We start from the raw sequence: 12,497 nt of genomic DNA, 5'->3' as shown, positions 1-12,497 counted from the left end.
CATCCGTCCGCCCTCTCGCCCATTCGGTCCCCCCAGTTCCCACCCAGAATCACCTGTGTGGCAGAGTCTAGCGCCACTAGGAGCACCAACGAGACTCAACTTACAGGCGTCTGACAGCCTCACCAAAACTGTAGATACCCATGTTATAGATGACTCCTGTTTTGGTCCTGATGGTTCTGTTATGGCGGCGGTGGGGGGGGGGGGGGGGGGGGTAAATATACTCAGGAATCATACACAATGCATTATAATTGAGCGATTATGTCTGTGGGGTAATGCTTCCCATCGTGAGCCTGTCTGAGATACTTCCTCCCAGGAAGCGGTTTTTATTTATCCGGTTTTTTCGTTCGCCTGGAAGACGCAGGGATCCCTGGATTCTGCAGGGTATTTGGGGCTCATAGCTCCGCGGTGACGGGTGGCCTGTTTTCCCACAGTACGCCTCAGGCCTCCTGCTTGGCGGACGAGCCGAAGCAGATCGGCCTGTACAAGTACCCAGAGCGGCTCCCCGGACAGCTTTACGATGCCGACACTCAGTGTAAATGGCAGTTTGGCTCCCGGGCAAAGCTGTGTAATCTGGACTTTGTGAAGGTAACCGACTGCATAATTGATTTTGATTCCAGGCAGCAGATGTGACAGGGCTGCGTGGAGACGGTAGTGGTTGGGGGGGTGAGGGGTTCATTTTTAATTTCTTGTCTTTGAAGCTCATTCGTTGGTTGTTTCGCAAGTTAACCTAGACTTTAAATAATGTAATAAACATCTCTTATTTAGATCTCATCACCTATTTATGACTCTGTGGACTACAAATGCATAAGCGATTGAGTTTTATTGGAGTATTTATTTGCTTGTATAGCGTTCTTTTCCCTACTGAGGCTACATACATACAGTCAGGTCACCCATCAGAGAGGGGGGCCCATAAAAGTTTAAGACACCAGTCTGGTTTCTGCCGAGCACTGTATATATGGGCGGGGCCACTGCCCCCAACTGAATGCTGATTGGCTCCCCAAACAGCCACCTCCCCTGTCATTCAAAACGTATCATTGGCTAATGAAAAGGGTCAGGCCCCCTGTATGAATTATGGCCCCGCTTATGCCCCCTACCTTACAAAGATCCTGGAATGGCCCCTGTTTCTGCGCCACCTGTCTGGCGACGGGTTAATCCCACATGAATAGCAGCGGGCTCAAGTCGTCACGGTCGCCCCCCAGGAACCCACATTCCTGATGTAGGTCGGGCCCTTGGCACGATGCATGGAGTGGCTCCCCTTTGTCTGCTAGATCCTCTGTTGGGCTTTTGCGAGCCTGGCTTTGGCCCGAGTGCGGCCTCTGCTTAATTAGAGGGATTTGGGCCGTCGGTGTGCCAGAATGTCCTGCCGGGGTCCCTAATTAGCGAGCTTTCTGTATACGGGCCCCGGTGCCGGGCGGCCTGCAGCTCCTGGATGTGGATTAGCATGCCGATAGCACCCCAGACAGCCTGCCAGAGAAGACTGGGCAGGGGGCCAACGTGGCAGACATCCACGGCGTACCTACAAGCTCCGCCTCCCCGGTCATTCCAGTCGATTTTGTTCCAGCAATTAAACATACCACGTTAACATTTTATTACATTCCCTTGGGTATTAAGGAAAGACCCATGTGACGAATTACAGTGTTTTCTCATCTCTTCCATATTCATAAAGCTTACCGGAATGCCATGCACCAGCAGCGGAGACTATGGCGAATGTTGAGATTTTGTTTTAAAGGTGAACTTGTAGCTTCCTGTTTTACGTGACACCACCTGTCTCACGGGCTGTAAACATGTACACCTTCCATGACGGGGGAGGTCAATGAGATGCAGGCTTGGGCAGATAGTGAAGGGGGCAGCGAGTAACATACGGGATCAGGAATAAAACATGCTGCTTGGTTTGTGTGAAGAGCCCACACTTGGAGATTCCTTTGCCATAATACTTACTTAGCACACGATTTTATCCAAAGCGATGTACATTTTTTTTAAGAAAGTAAGTCCAGTCCCTGGAATAATTCGTGTTAAAGACATTTCTCACAGGTTTGGCAGTGATATCATTCTGCTAACCTTGGGATTCAAACTAACGACCTTCCAATCAAAGGCACTGCATCCTAACCTGCTGAGCCACACATCACCATTTAAAAAAGGAATTTGCAGACATTTGAATTTCCTTACCGAAACTACCCAACTGGATGGGGGGGGAAATTGGAAACTATGGAAGCAGCATTGAATAATCAAATACGATGGACATTTATTTGGAAATGTAAATGATAGACTTGAAATATTTTCTGTGATCGGTTTTGTCTGTCGCCTCAGAAGGACGCCCAGTGCAGGCTGTCGGTTCCGCAATCTGGGGAGGGTCCCTAGGAGCGCAGATCAGGGTCTGGGCCTGATGCTCATTTTAAGAGGCTGTCCCTTTCCCATGCAGGACATCTGCAAATCACTGTGGTGCCACAGGGCGGGGCACAGATGCGAGACGAAATTCATGCCAGCTGCGGAGGGTACGAGCTGCGGGCCGGACATGGTGAGGATAACCTTTTCCCCCCACGGCTTTTCCCTTTATTTCCTCCCCTCGTTTGGTAGATGAGCAGCTGTTAGACCGCCCCCCCCCCCCCCCCGCCACCCTCACTTCCACAGTACAGGGCTTTGGGTTCATTGTGTAAGACAGCGGAGTTTTATTGTGCTGTACATTCTGAAAGGAGAGAATACGGGGTGGGGGGGTCGCTGTGTGCTGGTGTGTGCAGGTGGGCGTGGCTCGCGGCAGTAGGGTGTGGGTGTCCCAGGTGTGCTGGGCTTGGCGCGGGCCCAAATCACCACCTGGGGAGGGAGATGGGGGTACCCCACTCTTGCTGTGACTGACTCTGTCTTCTTCCCACTCTCTGCATGTGCGGACCAGTGGTGCCGGAGGGGGCAGTGTGTCAAATTCGGTGACGGGGGGCCCAGAGCCATCCACGGACAGTGGTCCACGTGGTCCATGTGGTCCGACTGCTCCCGGAGCTGCGGAGGAGGCGTGATGCACCGGGAACGCCACTGCAACAGCCCCAGGTACGTGGCTGCGTGCATCGTTCTTGTAGCCTGGGCTCAGTCACAGATCTGTCGTGATTTTTTAAAACTGACATGATACTATAGAAATGTAAACCATATCAGTGACTATTCCGTTAAACAAAGTTAATTAAGTGAATAATAGTAATAATAGCAACAAATGTATTATCTGCTCTTGAATGGCGGTATCTGTCTGGTCTTCCGAAGCTTTCGCCTAGGCTGAATATCAGGCCGCATATTGCAGAGTTCAAGTGAGTAAATTGGGTCACGAGGGAATGTCCCTCAGCATGATACCAAACAGCATCTTTTATCACGTTCGCACGTTGACATTCACGAGGAGGTCAGGTGTGGGCATGCACGGCTCAGGGTAAAAACAGATCGCGGTTTGTATTCAGATACTTTGAGTTACACCCCAGCACTGCATATGCCAGTCTCTGAACATCTCACAGTATACAGTATCAGACGTGGTGGAATTTTGCTGGGGGAGCAGCGATCGCTAAGAGAGGATTGTTTAATTAAGAGGACAAAGAATTAGGTCTAGCAGCAACAGACCAGCTGTCTCTCTGCAGGATGGACTGCAGATAAAGGCCATCGAGTTACGTTAATATTCCATTGCTCAGATTCTCTGTGCTTCACAGAGTATCACATCTATTGACAGCCTCCTCTTAATCTGAGCTCTATCTTAAAACTGCTCCTATGGGGATTATTTTGTCTTTCACCAATGCAAGTGAGTTCCTCAAAAAACAGTGGATAGGTGAGGTTTGGGGCCCAAGTTCTTGGCTGTTCGTCGTTGGAATGACGACCGGAAACCAGACACAATTACAGACCTATGATTTGTATTCATGAAGATTTAATCAGAATCACTGTGTCAAATTATCTTTTCTTAGTTCCTCAAATACTGAAGTCCACTTGTTTAGGAATATTGCTTAAATATATGGCTTCATTTCTCGCATGCAAAGTCCAGGGTGGAGATAGGCGAGAGAACATCTGGTGTCAAATAGGAAATGAAATGGTAAGGAATCTGATTGGAGAATGGCTATGAGAGACACAGGTGCTTCTGTGTAAAGGCTGCAGGTCATGTTTTGGGGATTGTCTAGGCCTCCATTTAGGTCTAGGAGGGAAGAAGGAATGCTTCTCTGGCAGGAGGCCACATCTACAGGGCTTCGTCTAGGCTTCCGTCTGGGTGTCAGAGGGAAAAAAGAATGCCTTTTTGGCGGGGAGCTCGCACTGGATCTTAGGAGAATCTGGAAGAGTTTCAGGGACTAGCCCTTCTAATGGTCCATGGAATAGACCTTCCATTGGCCCTGGGACTAGACCTCTAATGGCCTGAGGAGTAGACCTTCTGATAGCTGAGGACTAGACCTTCTAATGGCCTGAAGAGTAGACCTTTTAATGGCTGGGGTCTAGACCTTCTAATGGCCTGAAGAGTAGACCTTTTCATGGCTGGGGTCTAGACCTTCTAATGGCCTGAAGAGTAGACCTTTTCATGGCTGGGGTCTAGATCTTCTAATGGCCTGAAGAGTAGACCTTTTCATGGCTGGGGTCTAGACCTTCTAATGGCCTGAAGAGTAGACCTCCTAATGGCTGAGGGCAGAACCTTCTCATGACCTGGTTCAGGAACGGTAGCTGTATGGACAGCATTGTCTGGGAAACCAATTCACACAAGGCTGCCCTGTTCCTGCCTCACATTTCTGCTTTGCATTATTTTAATTTTCCAAAGTAGGGAATTAAAACCAAACAAAAGGACACTGCATATAAATATGTATAATACATTATAACGTGCCTATAAACACGTAATAAAATCTATCATTTGTAGCAGTCCACCCTGCCAAAATATGAAGTTAGTGACTCAGTTATATTACTCACATCTCCCAAATGTTAAAAGAAGGTTTATATTGGACATATGGGATGGAGATAGATATCGCTACTCCATCCCCCAGAGGTTGGAACTCTGGGGCAGATGTTTGGCATTCTGTGTGGAGGGATTTTGGGGAGTCTAAGCTCTCCTAAAGGAACCAACGACTACATTCTTGTTAATGTATGTAAAACTGTCTGTGTAAACAGATGCTTACACAAAAGTCATAATATACCCACACATACAGCTGGACATTTTTAGCATAGAAATTCTTGTCACGTACCTGCTCTAGGGTACAGCCCTGGAGCATGTTTTGGGCAACGTTCTGTCACAGTTCAGTCCCTTAACTCAGATTCTTCTGGGCACTTTCTCAACCGATTGACTTTTAGTGATTCTTTTGGGAATGATTTGATCAATGTTCTCTGGTTAATTCCTGAAGATGCATTTGCCACGTTGGTTGTATTGCATTGGTTCTGTCACTAGAAATTCTTCCAAGTTGCCAAAATGAAATATGAGCTCTGTACATGTGGTGGCGAGAACATAGAGAAATGATTAAATTCACAATATTTTGCTGGATATAACGTGATATGTGGTAGTGTGGAGATGGACCCAGAATAGGGGTATTTGGGATTTGAGATAAAAGGTGGTTTAGGTAGAGAAGAGGCAGGATGACTCTCAATTTTTACTTCTGTGGGGACTTGGGATCTTTTGCAGATGGTACTTGTTTGTTTCCTGCCCTTCTGACTTCACAGCACGCAGGGATTAATCGAACACCATGGCTTTAACGGCCTGCCTCTTATTGCACTCCCGTGCATGCAGGAGCGACTGATCCTGCTGCCCGGCGATGCTGCATCGCATTTCGCTTGCCTCCCAGTCCTAAACGCTCTACCATATGGACTGATTTGTCTCCGAGTGCGAGCTGTAATTGGATCAGGCTGTGATCCCATGTCCGGATCTCACCGCGATGTGGCTAGCGGGACGTCGCAGACGAGTTCTTTGGAGACGATCCGAAAGTGATGTATAGTGATTCACGTTCCTTTCAGCTGTAGATTGATGTTATTACTAATTGGTACTTTTACAGAGGTGCTGATCAGTTGCAGATATGTGGTGACTAGATTCTCCCTAATGCCAATAGCATGTGTTCTTATTTGATCAAGTGTACTATCCATCATATCCAGGGTGTACCCCAGTCTCCCCTCCCCCTCCCCCACCATGACTCTGACCAGGGTAACCAGTTAGAAGACTGATGGACGGATGCATAGCGTCATACTGACTGCTAACAAGTAGTGCACAACAAAAGCTGACCATGGTCCATGAGGCTGAACTTGTTGTTGTTAACATGCTGTTTTGAGTCAACATACTTGAAACCCACCCAGAAAGTTCTCTTTTAACTGGATTGCATGCCTTATGAAATTCAGTGGGACTTCCTTTATAGGTTACAATAGTGTTTCTCAACCCAGTTATTTGTGCAGGACCCACAAACAGTCCATGTTTTTGCTCCCCCTCCCCCAGACAGTCCATGTTTTTGCTCCTTCTCAGCTCCTTTCTTGCTATTCCAATTACAAATTAAGTCCTACAACTCAGATCCCTGTATTATTATTTGCTGCAGGACCCCCAGAAAGTCCATGTTTTTGCTACTCCCCCCAGACAGTCCATGTTTAATTGCTTAATGTGTAATTGGATTAACTTAGTTGTAGCCTTGTGTGTTTGTGTGTGTGGATTATATTTATATTACTTTGTGGGGACCATTTTCTGGTCCCCACAAAGATCTGTTAAAGCAATCAAAAACGTAAAAATGCCAAAAGTGTCATATTTTGTTTGGTTACTTATGGTTAAGGTTAGGGCTGGGCAGGGGTTCGGGTCATCATGTTGGGAGTTTTCTCCATAGAAATGAAGAGTCCTCACAAAGATATAATTACAAACCTGTGTGTGTTTGTGCTGGTTTTTATGACAAACTGAGCCAACAGACAGAGCTCCTTGCAGATTTGCAGATGAAGCAGCCCATACTTCTCATCTCCACTCTTCAGAGCACCTGTTATCTTCAGGAAGAGCCTTTTGTGTTGGGTGTGACCTGATTTGCCCATATGACCCCCGTCTCCCCCCCCCACCCACCATCCTCCCCTGGTTTTGTTTAACTCAATTGGATACATCCTCCCTCCTCAGGCCGCAGTACGACGGGAAGTTCTGTATGGGCGTCGGGCGTCTCCACCAGCTGTGCAACACTAGGCCGTGCCCGCCCAGTGGGGTCAGCTTCCGTGCTCAGCAGTGCACCGAGTACAACAGCAAGCCCTTCCGCGGATGGTTCTACAAGTGGAAGCCCTACACGAAGGTGGAAGGTGGGCGAGCTGCCTGGGTCACTCATTCAGAGTGGTGTACGATGCGTCAACCGTTCACGCTCACATGGTATTTTTTAGAAGTTACGAAACGTACCCTCCTTTATTAACTGATAGGTCCTCAATGGGCAGAAGCGGGATGGTTGTTACTATTTGGTTGTTACTCAGAAAGTTAAATTGGGACCTCCCCACCCCCCAGTCAGATATTTCAAAAACTAAACAAGCGTCTAGCGAGTAAAGTCAGAAGATCATACCTAGCTAGCTGGTTAACAGGACACACTGCTTCAGCATCTCCTTAATATGGAGTAAGTTTATTTAATATTTAGTGTAGTAACTGTTGGTGGCCATGCACATGCATGGTTTGACTGGTGGTGAATACTGTCACTGTCAGGATTTCTCTAGATGGTTGGTTTTTGGCAAAACACATCGCTGTGAGTCCTCGCCATAGCTTCGCTCGGGAGGGGGGAGTAGTGCCGTGGATCTGAAACCGAGGGGATCATGTACCTGGATGCTCCTTTCGGAGGCGGAGGTGATCTTACCAGTGGGGCCCCCAGGGCACTTTTATGCTGCTGTTGACCTATCCGGACGGGGGCTAGAATACTGTGACCTTGAGAAGTCCCCAAGAACGCAGCAAACGACGTAGGCGGGACAGCACGACGATGACGACAGGGGCCACCATCGAAGGGGCGGGATGTACTCGCAAATGAGAGCGGGACCCCGTCTGCTCGCGCTGCAGGCTTTGGCACTGTTTCATACGCAGCGTCTGGGAGTAGAAAAACACACAGACACGCACCCCAAACACTCGTGCCACTGTAAGACCAGATCTGTGACTGTAATTCAATCTCCTGCCTCTAGAGATCAAACCAGATGGTTCATCTGCTGTTGAGCTAACGGTCCATGTTCTGTGATTCCGTGGAGCCACGTTTAACGTAGCACTTCAGCACTTTTTCGTAACATTTATTCCGTTGTCATTTGGGGAATCAAAATAGTGGTTTCACCCGATGGTGCTCTGTGTCATCAAATGCAAATGTTCATAAAAAACAAATGAAAGGATGTTAGGGGTATCGTGTTACTCTTAAGAGTGTTATCCAATGAACTGTCCAGTTTAGTTTATTTCTTTAATTATGAGGGCACCGGTACCTGCTTTTCCTGGCTAGGCATTGAATTATAAGTTGTCATTTTTTTGATGAATTGTTGATATTAGCATTTCCAAGCAGCCCCACTCGAATTACAATACAGTATAAAAGAAAATTCCAGAAAGTAAAAAAAAAAAATGGGAGTACATGGAAATCCGGACATTTAGGATATACCCCTCCCCACAGCACTCTACCCCACCCCCAGCCATGTGTCTGTGAGCAGCTGCAGGTGCCAGATCCAGGCAGCTGATTTCTCTCAGCGCTTAAGAGCAGAGCCTGCGTCTCCGCCTCTCCCCGGCTGCTGTCAGAACCAAGCCGCAATCGCACACGCTCGTTTTAACATGTCAGAGCTGCAGGTGGCATCACATGTTTTTCTTTTTTTTTAATTCATCCAAGGCCTTTAATTCATTGCTAAAATCCAGTGCTTTCATTCCTGTGCTTTTCTTCTGCACTGTTGTGATTTGTACTCGCTTCACTGACGGTGTTACTCTGAGTGCCTTTCAAGTCTATTTAGCCAAGACAGAAACAGAAAGCAGAGCAGCTTTTTTATTATATGTATAAGGTTTCAGGAGTCATGAAGGCTGATGTTATGCTCTTGTTAAAGTCATTAGTTCCAGTTCAGTAGTAAAAGTGGATCTGTGGAGCTTTGTGCACGGCATTATGGGGCAGATAATACCTCAGTTGCCACCCTGATAGGTACAGCTGTACCTTCCCTATATGTTGCAGCAACAGAGACTGTGTTAGATGTTGCAGGTTGAGTGCAGGTCTTTCCTGGCTGCGGTGGTTGAGTACAGCTGCAGATAGATTCCTGCCTTTCTATCTTTCTGACTCTTGACTGGTCATTTTCTTGTCATGCCCACCCAGTGGAAGATATCTGCAAGCTCTACTGCATTGCTGAGGACTTTGACTTCTTCTTTGCCATGTCCAATAAGGTGAAGGATGGGACCTCGTGCTCTGAGCACAGCGGGGGTGTTTGCATCGACGGCATGTGCGAGGTACTGCAGTCAATGATGCTTTGTAACGATACAAAGCATTACATAAATTCAGCGATTTACAGTGTTTTGTGTTTTGATACACTGTATAGTGGTACCTCTGTATACGTCCTTAATCCATTCCAGATCCTTGGACTTATACCAAACAGGACGTATACCAAACAAATTTTTTCCATAAGAAATAAAAGGAAAATTATCAATCTGTTCCCATGAAAAAAAAATCATATTGTTATTTGCATATTATACATTGTTGGGGTTATATAAAATAATTTCAACATTGCTTAATACTAAAATACATAAATAGGTACAAAAGCAATTACATGAAATAAATGAAATGAGAGTTATAATGCGGGTTGTTCACTGAATGATAGCAACTGGCGTACTGACGCTCGTGGCCAGTCGTGGCTTTGTCTGGAGAGAGAGGTAAACCAAGGTAGCGCACGGTGTCATGACTCATTTTGACCTATAGAACTTCTAGCACGCAAGTCGTATTCCAAACAAAGGTCGTAAACCAAGCTAAATTTTCCTCATCCAAACAGGACGTGTACCAAGTTGGACTTATTCCAAAGCGGACGTATACCGAGGTACCACTGTAGTGTCAAGTATTTATATAAAAATATAACTATTATGGTACAACATTAATTACAGGCAGCACATTGGGTAGTACCATCACCTTCAGTGTTGTGGGTTCGATTCCTGGCCTTACTGTCTGTGCACTGAGTTTGCATGTCCCCTGTGGATGTACTTGGTTTCCCCTGGGTGCTTCAGGTTCCTCTCTTGATCCAAAAACAAGCAGTTTAGTTGGATAGAGATCTATAAATCGTCCTGAGTGTGTGTGCTATGAAATACTGGAACCCCAGCCAGTGTGGAGGCCTGTGCTTCCAGGGCTGGTCTCTAAGGGTACCAGGTCCCACATTGGGATGGGCGTTCCTGAAAAACTGACAAAGGGTGTGGGTTCAGTGACCAATGACTATTGTGTGTTCTTTGATTGCAGCCCGTTGGATGTGACCAGGTATTGGGTTCAAGGGCGACTTTGGATGCCTGTGGTATTTGTAAGGGGGACAATTCCACCTGCAAGTTCATCCAGGGCCAGTATCTTCAGCAGCACCGAGCAAACGGTATGGGAAGATGCTTCACTGGCTGCCCCAGAGCAGACCGCCACAGAGATATTAGAGTATTTTCCAGAGAAAAGTAATCTATAGTGACATTAAAAGAAGGCGTGACTCAGGAGCAGGACTCACCATTCGCCGTGAAAAGCCATGTGGAACTAACTCTCTATCCTGGTTCTTTTACAGAGTATTATCCCATAATCACCATCCCGGCTGGAGCCCGCAGCATCCATGTGCGTGAAATGGAAACGTCCACCAGCTACCTGGCCGTCCGCAGCCCAAAGGGGAAATACCACCTGACTGGGGACTGGACCGTTGATTGGCCGGGAAAGTTCCGGTTTGCTGGGACGGTGTTTGACTACCAGCGGTCCATTGGCCAGCCGGAGAGCCTGTATGCTCTGGGACCCACGAACGAGACACTTGTCTTCGAAGTAAGGCTTCTCTCTTTCCTTTGCCGTTGTTTCTGGGGCCTTTTCGAGGATCGGCGGTGACAGCGCTTGGATGAGACAGACCACAGGGGCTGTGATGGGAGCTAAGGGGAGGGTAGTGTCTGCCAGATGATGTTTGTTAGGTTTCTGAGGCGATGCCATTGAGGGTCTCACCGCAGGGATCTGCCTATAATTCAAGGCGTCCGGTGTACCAGCCATGGCCTTTAAGGTTCTCAAAAAGAAATGTTATACATGAGGTAACACCATACCTAGCAACAGTTATCGCTATGCTAAATAATGTATATAAATACAGATTTTTTTTTTAAGAGAAGCATGTATATCATATCATACAAAGCTGGGTGTCTATTAGTGTAACAACCATGAACACAGGCAAACGAAACCAAATATTTCCTCACAAAATCAAAATATGCATTAGAAACTCATAGCACATCTTACTGTCGAAATCCTGACACCATTACTCTGTCACCCCACAGCAGAAAGTTAGAGCCAGGCCTGCGTCTTCTTAACATGGCTAAAGAGCTCCCCCTGCTGATGTGGAGGACTAAAAACTGACATGAAAACATAACATGCTTACAGCCATATATACACAAAGAGAAATCTGCAGGCTCGTGGACCAAGAGGAAACCAGCTACTACATGCTAGGAGTGGCACCCTGTCTGTGTGGATGGAGCATGAGCACAGCTTCAAGCAGGCCCCATGCATTAGCGTGGGCATTAGCATCAGCATTCAGCACATGCTAAATTGGATCCCTGCAAAAGGGTTGCCAGTCCTGCATAGCTTTTACCATTCCTACTGTTGTACAATGAGGAAAAGAATAGTGGGCAAATCTCGAGTTTAATGCCATTTTTGGTTAGGTGAATGTATCTGGGGTGATGAGTTTGATCCAAGAATTGGTTTTGAACATCGTAACATGTTCATACAGCCGTGGAAAAAATGAAGAGACCACAGCACAATTTTTAGCTTCACTCATTCCTCAGTGTATGGGTGTGCGACTCTGAATAATATATATTTTCTGCAACCTGGTTCTCGTTAATGAAGGGCTCCTTCCTTGCTTTATGGGACTTCAATCCTGCTTCTAGGAGCCAGATAAACAAGGGTAGCGCACCTCACACCTGTACTTAATGTTTCCCATTGTTTTTGAAATTCACTTGATGTTACCCTACAATTCATGAGAAACTGTCGGATAAGTTAACGGTCAACTCTGTCATTAGAATGTTGCTTCCGCCCTTTACCTGGCTGGTTTCGGGTCGTTCACAGTGTCTCCTGCTTCACCTTATTCTTGTGTCCTGCTGTCTTAGAAATTTTGAACCCGGAAGCAGCCTGCCGTGCAATGTAGCCGTCTGCCAGCAGAACTAAGATTAAACCAGGGTTTAAAAATGCAGATTTGTTTAAAAATAGACAGTGGTCTCTTAATTTTTTCCACAGCTGTATGTCAGACACAATAGGGTATTGGTAATTGGTGGAGGTTTTCATCAACTCTGGTGATTCCTTTATTGTAAAAGAAAAAAAAACACATTTTGCCCTTCAGCTTGAATCTGTGATTCTACTGGAACAGTTTTGTGCGTAATTAGGAATAACAGAACAGGTTTT

The 12,497-nt window shown here is 46.7% G+C and overlaps 1 protein-coding gene across 2 annotated transcripts in view; it reads left to right on the top strand.

The window, feature by feature from the left end:
- Nucleotides 1-12,497, top strand: part of adamts18 (ADAM metallopeptidase with thrombospondin type 1 motif, 18) — a 40,464-nt gene that overhangs the window by 16,717 nt on the left and 11,250 nt on the right. For both annotated transcript variants that reach the window (XM_048969602.1, XM_048969603.1), the window contains 7 exons: nucleotides 432-585; nucleotides 2,420-2,515; nucleotides 2,888-3,036; nucleotides 7,052-7,224; nucleotides 9,222-9,352; nucleotides 10,344-10,467; nucleotides 10,645-10,889. In XM_048969602.1, the coding sequence (XP_048825559.1) occupies nucleotides 432-585; nucleotides 2,420-2,515; nucleotides 2,888-3,036; nucleotides 7,052-7,224; nucleotides 9,222-9,352; nucleotides 10,344-10,467; nucleotides 10,645-10,889 (1,072 nt within the window). The remainder of the gene's footprint in view (nucleotides 1-431; nucleotides 586-2,419; nucleotides 2,516-2,887; nucleotides 3,037-7,051; nucleotides 7,225-9,221; nucleotides 9,353-10,343; nucleotides 10,468-10,644; nucleotides 10,890-12,497) is intronic.

This window comes from Brienomyrus brachyistius, chromosome 11 (genome assembly GCF_023856365.1).
Source record: "Brienomyrus brachyistius isolate T26 chromosome 11, BBRACH_0.4, whole genome shotgun sequence".
Classification (NCBI taxonomy): domain Eukaryota; kingdom Metazoa; phylum Chordata; class Actinopteri; order Osteoglossiformes; family Mormyridae; genus Brienomyrus; species Brienomyrus brachyistius.
This window is presented reverse-complemented; position numbering and strand designations above follow the sequence as displayed.